General features: G+C 50.8%; 1 protein-coding gene across 1 annotated transcript; it reads left to right on the top strand.

The window, feature by feature from the left end:
* Window positions 1–6,628: 6,628 nt before the first annotated feature.
* Ly6d (lymphocyte antigen 6 family member D) lies at window positions 6,629–8,155 on the top strand. The gene is made up of 3 exons (XM_021184339.2): window positions 6,629–6,710; window positions 7,377–7,475; window positions 7,638–8,155. The coding sequence occupies exons 1-3, from the start codon at window positions 6,647–6,649 to the stop codon at window positions 7,868–7,870; spliced, it is 396 nt and encodes a 131-aa protein (XP_021039998.2). The 5' UTR covers window positions 6,629–6,646; the 3' UTR covers window positions 7,871–8,155.
* The last annotated feature ends 3,175 nt before the right edge of the window (window positions 8,156–11,330 follow it).

Below are 11,330 nucleotides of genomic sequence, written 5' to 3'. Positions count from 1 at the left end.
TCTCCAGGCCTCTGAGAGCTGCCGGGCCTGCTAGCTTACCTACCCAGCCCCAGGTCCTCACCCTGCTCTTCTGCATCTTGCCCAGAGGCTAAAAGACACGTCTCTTCACTGTTCCCTAATTCTTTACATCTGAGGCTGGAGATAGAGTTCAGAGATACAGTATTTGCCTAGTGCAAAACTCTGTTCCTTGTATTTCTAGAAGACAAGGACAAACATCCAGGACAGGTAAGTGATAGTGGATGTCCTATCTGCCTAGCAGGGATGATTTCCACTGCCTGGGTTTGGCACAGAGCCTTCCCAGGTGGTGTTTTTCTCTACTTGGCCCTCCACTCAGCATCCCTTCCCTTGCCTGCTGCAACCCCAGGCAATTGGAGCCAGGACACACCCTCTCACTCCTTCCTTGCTACGTCCCTGTGTGTGTTTTCACAAGTTCCAAAAGACACCTCCTAACCTCACAGGGCTACAGTCCCTTAGTGTCTATACTCAAGTGCCCCGCCTCACAATGTCCTCAAAGACTGTCTAAGTCAGAACCATGCACTGGCCAATGTTTTGGAGCACTGGCTCTCGGGAGCAGCGTGGTAGGACAGTAGAGAGGGCTCTCACCTTGCCACATACCTGCAGTTGTGGAAGGCAAGAGAGAGAACTGAATGAGCTGAGAGTGCTGAGCAAGGCCCCTTGAAACCTGAACATACCGCGGCCCCTGCATCTCTTAGGTATGCCTTCCCTGAGTGACCAGCCCACTTCTCTGGAGTCTGGGGCCCAGAGCTGTGAGGCAGCCATCTAGGAACATCAGGCCCTCTCCTGTCTGACCAACTCTCCCACAGTCTAACCAGATGGGCCAGTCCCCATTGTGTGGTTGCAACCGTCTCCTCCCCGGGTTCTGTTTTCAAAAGTTGGGCAGAAGAGGAAGTGGTTGCACACAGAACTTTCTAGAATACCCTCCAACCAACCTTTACAGGCTGTAAGCAGCCTGAGCTTTCTCTGCTTCTCAGGGCGACCACACACCTGCAGTCAGCACACTCAGGGAGCCTCCTGAAACCAGGCCTCCTACTACATTTGGATCCCTTAATGACAACAGACTCACCCTGCCCTGTGGCAAGAGATGCTAACTGCCAGCAAAGCTGAAAATCCACATTCATTCGAGGTTGCCAAAGCAGAGGCCTACACACACACACAGAGAGAGAGAGAGAGAGAGAGAGAGAGAGAGAGAGAGAGAGAGAGAGATTCTGACTGCCATGGGAAAGTACCAGGGCTCCTGACCCAGCACATGCAAAGCTTGGAGGTGGCTTGAGGGGCCTACAGGAGCTAAGAGTGTAGAGCCCCTGAGAAAGCGGGCAATGGGAAGTGTAGTGGCCAGCCTAGGTAGGCTCAGATTCTCAGGACACCATTCAGTGAAGACAGCAAAGTGAGTTTCAAGACATCAAATATAAACAAGGCCAATGAAGACAAATAGGTGAGGACAGCAGGTGGAGTGGTGGGGGCTGTGCTGGGTTGGGTGGTCCAGGAAGAGCCAGTGGGCCAGATGTAGATGGGTAGATGGGTATACAGATGATGGGTGGATGAATGACTGGATGGAAGGGTGAGTAGATAACTGGGCAAATGGATGCATAGGTCCATAGGAGGATAAGTGGATGGATGGAGGTTGGATGGTGGGTAAAGGATAGGTGGATGAGCAAATGGGTGGGTGGTAGGCTGGGAGGATAAAGTAGGGAGACTGGGCTTGATCCTAAGAGCACCTAGGTCAGCAGAAGAGGGACACTATCCAGCTATGTCTAGGGTCAAGGCCTTGGCTCTAGGAAAGAAGTGATTGGAAGATAATGGGATTGGGGACATAGGCATAGCCTTCAAGCTTAAGGGTCATGGGGTTGGCTGAGAGGTAGAGAGAGCCAGGTAGGAGCCCCCAGGGCCTGCAGAGGGTGTAGATGAAAGAGGTTGGTACATTCAAGGAACCACTGAGACACTGGCTCCCCAGGTGCTCAACAGAAGCCAGGGTAGGGAAGAAGCAACTAGAACTCTCCAGGGCTAAGTCTGGTCCTAGTGCAGCCAGAAATGGAAGGCTAGCCCTGGGATTAAGCCCATTGTGACAGCCAGTGAGAAGTTCTCTCTAATTCTTTCCATCTCCCCAGCTGGCCATCTGACTTGATCTCTTATATGATGTCTCCTCTACTCTGGGCACTGGTGTCTCTGCCCACTCCTCCCTCTTATGTAACTCTGGGTGCAGACAGCATGCTCCTTGGGAGATCCCTGGCAGGGGAGCTTAGGGCCCTCCTCCCTGTCTTGAGACAATCCCCACACCCAGAGAAGACTACAGCACCATGCAAACTCCTCACGAGCAACACACCCTTGCCCTGGATCCAGCGTCAAAGTGGGATCCTGAGGGCACTTGGCTGTGCCTCCTGATCCAGCCTCAACCACCTGAGGATGAAGGAGCAGAGTCCAGCCTCCCATCCATCATGTGAGGACAGCCACCTTCTCCAAGGGTAGCACTAATGACAGACAGGTCAATGGGGCAGCAGTGTGGGGAAGACATCCCTTTCCCTTCAGGGTAGAACTGGAGTTGTTTTCCCCAAGTCCTCTCCTATCCCCTAAGTTACCCATGTGTCACAGGCTCCTGGGCTGCCAACTTTGACTCCCATCCCTGACAATGCCAGCTTTCTCTTCTAGTGTAACTTTTAGTCTCCCAACAACAGATACCATCAGTGGAGGTCATAGGCTAAGGATGAAGGCCTGGAGGGCAGAGATGCTGCAAACCGAGTAGCTCTTTCCTGGGATAGGTCGAGACCTTGATGAGACTCCTCTGAGAGCAAGTCTTCACTGAGTCATAGGGGAGGGGCTGATGGGTGGGGTAGGAATTCACCCAAAAGTCCTGGAAGTATCATAGGGATTGTCAAGACCTCATTCTGGGGTTGGGGCGCAGGTGAGAAACTGGCTAGCACTCGATGTAATCACCCATACTGGTGTTATGACTAAGGGAGGCATCACATTACTTAATCTTACAACTGAACTCATCCCAAGTCTGTCCTCATTGCTAACAAAATATGGCCCACTGGCTCTTCCTGGACCACTCAACCCAGCAAGCCTTCATCACGCCCCCTGTTGTCCTAACCTACTTGTTTTGTTCATACTTGATGTCTCGAAACTCACTTTGCAATCTTTACTGGATGTCCTGAAAATCTGAGTTCTGTGTGTGCCTTGTGTACATCTGTGTTCCCGTGTGTCCAGCATGGAGACAGAAGCACAGATGATACTCTGCAAATCATACTTACGGGATGGGTGGACAGGCAGACAGATAGATGGATGAATGGATAGATGGGCAGATGGATATATAGAAGATGGGTGGGTAGATGAATGGGTGGAAGGGAGAGTAGATAACTGGACAGATGGATACATAGATCCACAAGAGGATAGGTGGATGGATAGAGGATGGATGGGTGGGCAAACGGGTAGTTTGATAGGTGGGTGAAGGATAGATGGATGAGTGAACAGGTGGATGGATGAGTAAGTGGATGGATGGATGGATGGATGGATAGATGGATGGACTGGTAAATAGATTATCAAGTAGATTATCAAGTAAGTGGATAATAGGAGACGGTTGAATGATAGATTGATAAATTATTGATAAACTTATTGAGGGATGGATAAGTGAATGAATGGGTAGAAAATAGAGGGTGCATGAATGATAAGTTGGCAGTAAATAGACAGATGGATGGGCAGAGTTAGATGACTGACTGATAGATGGTGAATGAATAAATAATAAACAGGTGATGGAAAATGGATGAGTGAATGAACGTGCACATGGATACATGGACTGGCTCATGGATGAATGGTTGACAGACAAATGGCGGGAGGAGGTGCCTCTAGCCTATTGGTGGTGGTGGCCAGGGCCCCCAAGAATAATTTAAGGTGTGTGAAGGCTATGTCAGGTGCCAGACAAGTAAGCAGTACCCATGTCTAGGTTTGTGGCTCCATGCATAAAGGTTACTCCTGTGCCAGGAGAAAGGGCTGTGGAGGGAAAGCCCCAGGTCTAGAGGTCAAGCCATGGCTCCTTTTCTTGAGTGATGCTGACAAGGATTTTCCTGCCTATCTCTGTCATCCAAGGCTCTACCTATGTGATTAAGGACAGAAGGGGCCCCAGGGAAACACTCCTCATTCTGTTGTCTGACTCACCGAGCATTTACACGACCTTGCAGAAAAAGAGCTAGCACTAGGGTGTGGCGTGGGAAGCCAAAACTCTGGGGCCCTTGGTGGGGTCCTCTCCACCAGCTGATGGGCACCAACCTCAGCTCCCAGCTTAGACAGATCTATGTAGGTCAGTCAGTCCTCCGAGAGTGCTCCAGCCCCACCCCCCACCTCTCTAGTTGCCCTACTCATTCAGTGCACTACACAGAGACATGATATCTGTGTCCCTCTCTCCTACTAGTCTGTGGCACAGAACTGTGCCCTCCCTCTCTCCTCCCCCAGTGTCCCTTATACAAGTAGTGACTAGAGTACAGGAGGTCCTTACAAAGTATTATGAATGAGTGAATGAATGAATGAATGAATGAATGAATTGCTTTGAAGTACAGGGTGGCTTTGGGAGATCCTGGAGTGTGCCTACACCTTATACCCCAAGGTGTTTGAATACCTTCAGCCTAGGGATTTGACCTGTCTACTGAGTGCCCTCTTCAGGCCCAGAAAGAGCCCTGGACTGTACTTTCAGAAGAACTGTGGTGATCTGTTGCTCTTTCTTCACCCATATGCCTTTCTTCTGAGCCACTCACGTGGTTCTTGTTATCTCTGTGTCTCAGCCATGAATGCAAGGGGGAGAGACATGAGCAGGGTGACCTCTGCGCCAGACAGAAGTCCAGGCTTGTCTCTCAGCTTCCTGGCCAGTCCTGCTGAGAGTAGGGGACAGTCAAGTCTGAGGGGCAGACAATAGTGTTCCCTGCCCTGTGTCCCACTCATCCCACTTCTTGGGCAATATTCTTCTGCCAACATCTCCAAGGTGGAAATTAGATCTCAGCCCCAGACCCAGAAGCTGTGAACCAGGACCTAGAGGGCCCATGTTCTCAAAGCAGTCGCTCTGCATGAAGTGGGTACGGACAGCAGACAGTGAGGGAACTGATGGCGCCTGTGCCCATTCTATCTGGAACCGCCTCCAAGTTCCAGCCTGGCCACCTCGAACAGGACCCTTGTTGAGTGCCTCAATACCCACAAGTGTTCCTGCCACTGGAATCACACAGTCTTCTAAAGGCAGATTTAGTATGTGGCGCTTTTATACTTCTATAGAGCACAGCTGGGAACAGGCAGCTGACACATCCTCCTAGCAGATCTGCCAAGGACAAAGACCTTCTCACCATGGATGCAGACCTCACAGATCCAAGACCCAACATGAAGGCTGAGGTTCCTGGAAGCAAGCAAGCATGCAGATACCGCCTCCTACCCAGGGTGTGAGTGTGAAGCCTGTTGCACCCAGCTCTCAATCTCAGGCTCAGACTCCCCACTTCTTATCTGCCCTTCATTCTCAGACCCCAGAACTCCACTGAGCCCAGGAGTAGCTCCAAACCTGTTTTTCCAGCAGTTTTCCAATGACTCATCTTCCCCTGTTTGCCAACTCCTCTGTCACCGCCCTGTCACAGAGTCCCAAGTTCTGTTCCCAAGGCTCAGAACCACCCTCCTATCCCTCTGCCCACCCATTCTCCCTATGTCTGATGTATTCAGGGAAGAGGGGCTGGAGCTGTGCGGGCCTTTCCAAGGAAGCAGGGACCCTGAATTTCAGGCCTTTCCTGTGGCCTTCCAGCGGCCATAAGCAAATCCAGGGGAGGCAGATATTACCTAGCAACACAGGGGAAGGCTTGGGACAGAGCTGGGCCTTCTCCAGGGGCTCTTATCCAAGTCACTTCCAGATTCCAGGTCCTCCCAAGTCCAAACCCTGCTTCAAGAAGAACCACGTGGAAGTTCTAAGGACACTTGTCCGCTGACCCCAACAAGCAGCCATAGCTTTACTTCATTTGATCTGGGATCTTCATAGCCCTAACCTGGCCATACCCAGCACACACAGAGACTCTCACTTCTCTCTCCTGACCCCACAGTCACCTCCACAAGGACCATTTGTTTCCCCTGGGGTTGGGTCCTTGATCCAAGTCCCCACTGGGTCAACGATGCACTGAGCCCAGAGCAGAGGAAGGTGCTCTGTGCCTCCCAACTTGTAGGTATTGAGACTTCCAGCATAGACTGTGACTGAAAGAGTTACCCAGTGGTGATTAGATGCAGAGAGTAACAGACAGAAACAGAAAGGCAAAGACAAGGTGACCCAGGCACAGGCACGCAACCCACAAGGAAACAGAGAGCCAGAGAGAGCGGCAGAGACAACAGCAGGAGGGATGGAGACTCAAAAGCATCCAGTGTCTGGAGCAAGAACCAGAATGGTCTGCCAGGCTTCTGACCACAGCCAACCCTGCTCAGGAAGGCTGCGGGGCTGAGGGGACCAGGCACTCCGTCCCTCCAGGTGGCAGAAGCCAAGCCTGTACTGAGTTCTTGGGCATGGGGCCAGGAAGGGTGGGGTGGACCTGATTTGCATGCTGCTCTCTGGCCTGCCCTCGATCCTCCCACAGCTCCTGTCTCATCTATAAGATCTGGGTAGAGAAAGGGTCCCCACTGCTTCCAGATGATGTTTAGGATGAAGACGGCTCTGCTCGTCCTCCTTGCCTTGGCTGTGGCCACTAGCCCAGGTGAGCGGCTGCACTTGGGGACTGGGAAGGGGTGGATAGCTTTGTCTAGATGCTAGACACTCATCCCTAGGCAGGCTGGGCTTGACACGATGTCATCAAATGAGGGAAGATGGAATTTAGGCTCAGAGAACACTTACGTTGAGGGGTGCTTGTCTCTTAACAGTTAAAACAAAACGAGTTTGATATCTTAACTCACCGGATCTTAAAATCACACTATTTCAGAATCAGGCAGTTTTTGCACTAACTCTTGGAAAAGGGGCATTTTGAGAGAGAGGAGAGCTGGAGATACCTTGAGAGGTTTCCCTTACTGCCTTTGCAACCTCTTATCTGTCCTGGGCAACACTAGGGTGGTCAAGCCCCTCTTTCTCCAGCCTCTTCAGAATTCAGACCTTTGGTGTGGGGGACACTTAGAAAAGACCAGGAATCTCCTGAGGTCCTTGAAAAGTCTCTCTTCTCCGCACTCCCTCTGCTTTCTCACCTCTGCCCAGGGGTGGCACTGACTAGAACGTCCTCTCTAGGGCTTTAAGGAATATCTAGACACCCTCTGAGCCAAACACAGGCACGAGCTTTGTGGCATCTGGGGCAGGGGTTAGGGTGACAAATTCCGAAGGCTCTGGTTGTGGCAAAGACCTTTACTTGACTGACTCAATAACCCTCATCCTTCAGCCTGGGCACTTCGATGTCACGTGTGCACTAACAGTGCCAACTGTAAGAACCCTCAGGTCTGCCCGTCCAACTTCTACTTCTGCAAAACCGTCACCTCAGGTGAGTGGCAGCCCAAGTCCCTCAGGGCCAAGAGATCAGCCCTAGGCTTGATCTTGGGAATGGGCCAGTCGTGGTGAAAGTGGTGGTCAAGAGTGGGTGGTGCTCGGTGGGAGCCAGGGTACACTAAGCCAGGCCTGATGCCCTTTTCCTTCCTGTGTGCAGTGGAGCCTCTGAATGGGAACCTGGTGAGGAAAGAGTGTGCAAACTCATGCACTTCCGACTACAGCCAGCAGGGCCATGTCAGCAGTGGTTCTGAGGTCACACAATGCTGCCAGAGTGACCTGTGCAACGAGAGGCTGGTCAGCGCTGCACCTGGACATGCCCTGCTCAGCAGTGTCACCCTGGGCCTGGCAACGAGCCTCAGCCTGCTCGCTGTTATGGCTCTCTGCCTGTAATGCACTGCTTGGAATTTCCCTTGCCCCTTCCCTTCTAGTCCTCAGTGTCCCCACGGCCCATCCTTTAGCCATGATGGAGGCACCAGGCGCTAAGGCTGGGGGATGCCCTTCAAGGCTGGGTGGGCACCAAGAGCCGATGACATATATAGCACAGTGCCTCCCCCAGGACAGGAAGATGTGGTTTGTGTCCCAGCATGGAAGATAGGGGACAGACATGCTTCCACTCCTCTAATTTTGTACTTGTTCCAGTTATTTTTCTACTTGGAAATAAATGATCTAACAATACTGTGGCTGTGTGGAGTCGTGAGTGGGACAGTAAGTTTTCTGGTACATGTTACCCTGGACAAGCCTGGGCAGCATGCAGTCGCTCCTGGCACTGGACCTGAAAGGCATCTCCATCCTGGAAGGGGCAAACTCTCTCCAAATCCCGTGTGGGGAGGAAGGACAGTGTACTCAGGCCTCAACCCTGAGATTCTGTTTCCCCAAGGTTCCTCATAGAGCTTCGAGGGCACTGCACATAGCCAAGGTCCAAGGTGAGTCCAGCTACCAGGACCTCACCCATTCCTTAGGGACTCTTCCAGATGTGTATGTTGGGGTGGGAGGTGTGACCCAGTACCAGCTGACGAGATGCAGACTAGAAGGGTCCTAAGCAGAGTACAGTCCTAGAGACCGTCTATCTAGGCCCACTGCTTGCTTTCCCATGAAATAGGTTCCTGCTGCTGCCTAGGCCCTGGGTGCTACTTAGATTTCTGTAGTTTCCTGAATGAGGTGAGACTGTGTGGTTGGATAAGGGACAGGTATTCAGCAGATACCCAAACATGCAGTCCTCCTTGCTGCTAAGCAGGCTAGCCCATTCCACTGTAGCTACTATCCTGCATGCCCACGAAGGTCGGCCTATATGGCAAACCCTGCCCTTTGCAGATGACAGCCGTATAGTGAGGGTCCCTCTTCTCTTTATGCACTTATACCCTGATCCTTAAAGAAGACTAAACACCCTGCTTCCAAAAGAGGACTGTGAGAGGTGTCTTATGATCCAAACTCCCTAAGCCACCAAGCCTCAATGTCTAGGTAAGCAACTGCTTGGTCTGGGGTGAGCCCTGTTACCTCCGCCCAGTGAGTCTCTTTCTCTGGGCCCCTCCAGGTCCTCATGTAGAGCAAGGCGCTGACTGGATCTGCTGAGCCTGGGATATTTTACACAGACTCCCACACCCAGCCACCATTGTCTGTAATGGAAGCTGGTCTGCTCTAGAGCCACCACCCTGTCTACCAGACACTGTAGGACATTCATCTACCATGAGCAAGAGAGATGGAGGGAAAGGCAAGTAGGAACGTGCCCCAACTTGAGAAATTGGGAAACTTTCCACGGGAGACACCCTACATTGGCTGCTGTGTAGGGTGGGACTGCCATACCTGGAGCTGAGGGCCAAGCCTGATGCCAGTGCACCCCCTTGTGGTCAGCAGAGTGAAGTTCCTCCTACAGGAGCCCAAGCCCAACAGAAGGCCCCAGTGGTGATCCTAGCTAGAAGCAGCCTCAGGAAGGCACCTAGCAGCCACGAAAAGGTCTGGGCAGATCTCTGACCCACCTAGGACAGGGAGAGACACTATTCCTTTTGCTTTAGTATAAGACACGCCAGGCAACCAAGCACAATTTCCAAAGATCAGATAGGGGACTTCAAAACCCAACTGATCATGTCTTCTACGAGGGCCAGCCTACCCAGAGCATCTATTGTCTTTGCCATCCCAATGGGTGTGACCTATAGTCTCTTTGGCAGCTCAGACTAATAGCCTATTTCTCACAAAGAACATTAAAGACTGCCTATCTCCTATTCCTCTAGTCATTCACCTGGGTCTGGCTTCTGGCAAGCCCTTTATCTGTTCCAGCCATAGACAAAAGGGGGCTGGTGCTCATTCTGGGCATGCTCATAGAATTAGCCTTAGAATTGACCAATTTTCTTACTGTTTTGATTTTTTCTATTTCACTGATTTCTTCCCTGTTTTGCTTTTAGTGTGTATGTATGCATGTGTGTGTATACATTTGTGTGTGTGTGTCTGTGTGTGTGTGTGTCTGTGTGTGTATATAGACCAGAGGCTGATGCTGAGTATCTCCCCTATCACTCTCTACCATATATGTTTTGACTCAAGGTGGTTCACTGAAAAGTGGAGCTGGAAGATTTGGCTGGACTGGCTGGCTAGGGAGCCCCAGTGACCCCCACCCCCAGCCTGCCCTTCCCAGCACTGTGGTTTCAGACAGACACCACTTAGTTCATCTTTCAGGTATTCATTTTCTGAGCAACAGAACCTGCTTTGTTTTCCCAAGCACAGAAGTTCAGGTGTCTCTCCAAACATCATTTTAGAATAACATTTCTTGGGGCTGGTGAGATGGCTCAGTGGGTAAGAGCACCCGACTGCTCTTCCGAAGGTCCGGAGTTCAAATCCCAGCAACCACATGGTGGCTCACAACCATCCGTAACGAGATCTGACTCCCTCTTCTGGAGTGTCTGAAGACAGCTACAGTGTACTTACATATAATAAATAAATAAATCTTTTTTTAAAAAAAGAATAACATTTCTTCAGAGGGCGCCTTCTGTTCTAACAGTGCATAGACACTCAGCATCCACAGTGGCTAGCCGGGCTTTTCCACAGTGCTGGAAATCTGAACCCAGGTCTTCAGACTTGTACACGGAACACTTTGCCCACTGAGATGTCTCTCCAACTCTGCTCATGTTTTGCTATGTTTTGCCCTCTCTGGGTTTGATTTGCACCGACTCTGGACTCTGGTTTCTCACCTGGGACCGTTCTCCCGCTTGCAACATCACTTCCTGTGCATCTGCTACAACAGCGCTTTCGGGGCATCTTGCTGTGACTGCATCAGAGGCTGTGGTGGGCTGTGTCTTCTCCATCTGCCAGGAATATTTTCTGACTTCCTGCTTGATGCTACTCTTGCCCCCCTGGGTTACTTAGAAATGTGCGGTTACACGGCTTCTGGACATTTGTAACAATTTTGTTCTGATAATTTTTAAACCTTTGTTGTTGTCATTGATATTATTTTTTCTGTTACTTGGGAGACAGTGCAGGCACACACACACACCACAGCAGAGGAGTCAGAGAACAGCTTTCGGGAGTTGGTTCTGTCCTTCTGCAATTGGCTCCAGGGTTCAAACTCAGTTGTCAGGCTTGTATAGCAGGGAGTGTTATCTACTGAGCCTTCTATCTAACCCCACTGCCACAGACTTTTAATCAAAGTCCATTGCCATTTAAGGTATGATTTTTTTTTAACATAAATCAACCTGGGATGTTATTCTTTATTCTTCCTTCTCTAGCTTTATGGTCTTTTATTATAGCTTGTTTTTCTTCCCAGTTGTCTTTTTTTAAGTCTTTCTTTCTTTCTTTCTTTCTTTCTTTCTCTCTCTCTCTCTCTCTCTCTCTCTCTCTCTCTCTCTCTCTCTCTTTCTTTCTTTCT

This window comes from Mus caroli, chromosome 15 (genome assembly GCF_900094665.2).
Source record: "Mus caroli chromosome 15, CAROLI_EIJ_v1.1, whole genome shotgun sequence".
In the NCBI taxonomy this organism is placed as follows: Eukaryota; Metazoa; Chordata; class Mammalia; order Rodentia; family Muridae; genus Mus; species Mus caroli.
The sequence above is the reverse complement of the archived record's forward strand: the minus strand, read 5'-3'. Positions and strand labels throughout refer to the sequence as shown.

Coding starts and splice junctions, on each gene's coding strand:
- Ly6d (XM_021184339.2), top strand. CDS start 6,647: ATGATGTTTAGGATGAAGACGGCTCTGCTCGTCCTCCTTGCCTTGGCT. Junction 6,711..7,376: donor GGCTGTGGCCACTAGCCCAG/GTGAGCGGCTGC, acceptor CTCATCCTTCAG/CCTGGGCACTTCGATGTCAC. Junction 7,476..7,637: donor CTGCAAAACCGTCACCTCAG/GTGAGTGGCAGC, acceptor TCCTGTGTGCAG/TGGAGCCTCTGAATGGGAAC.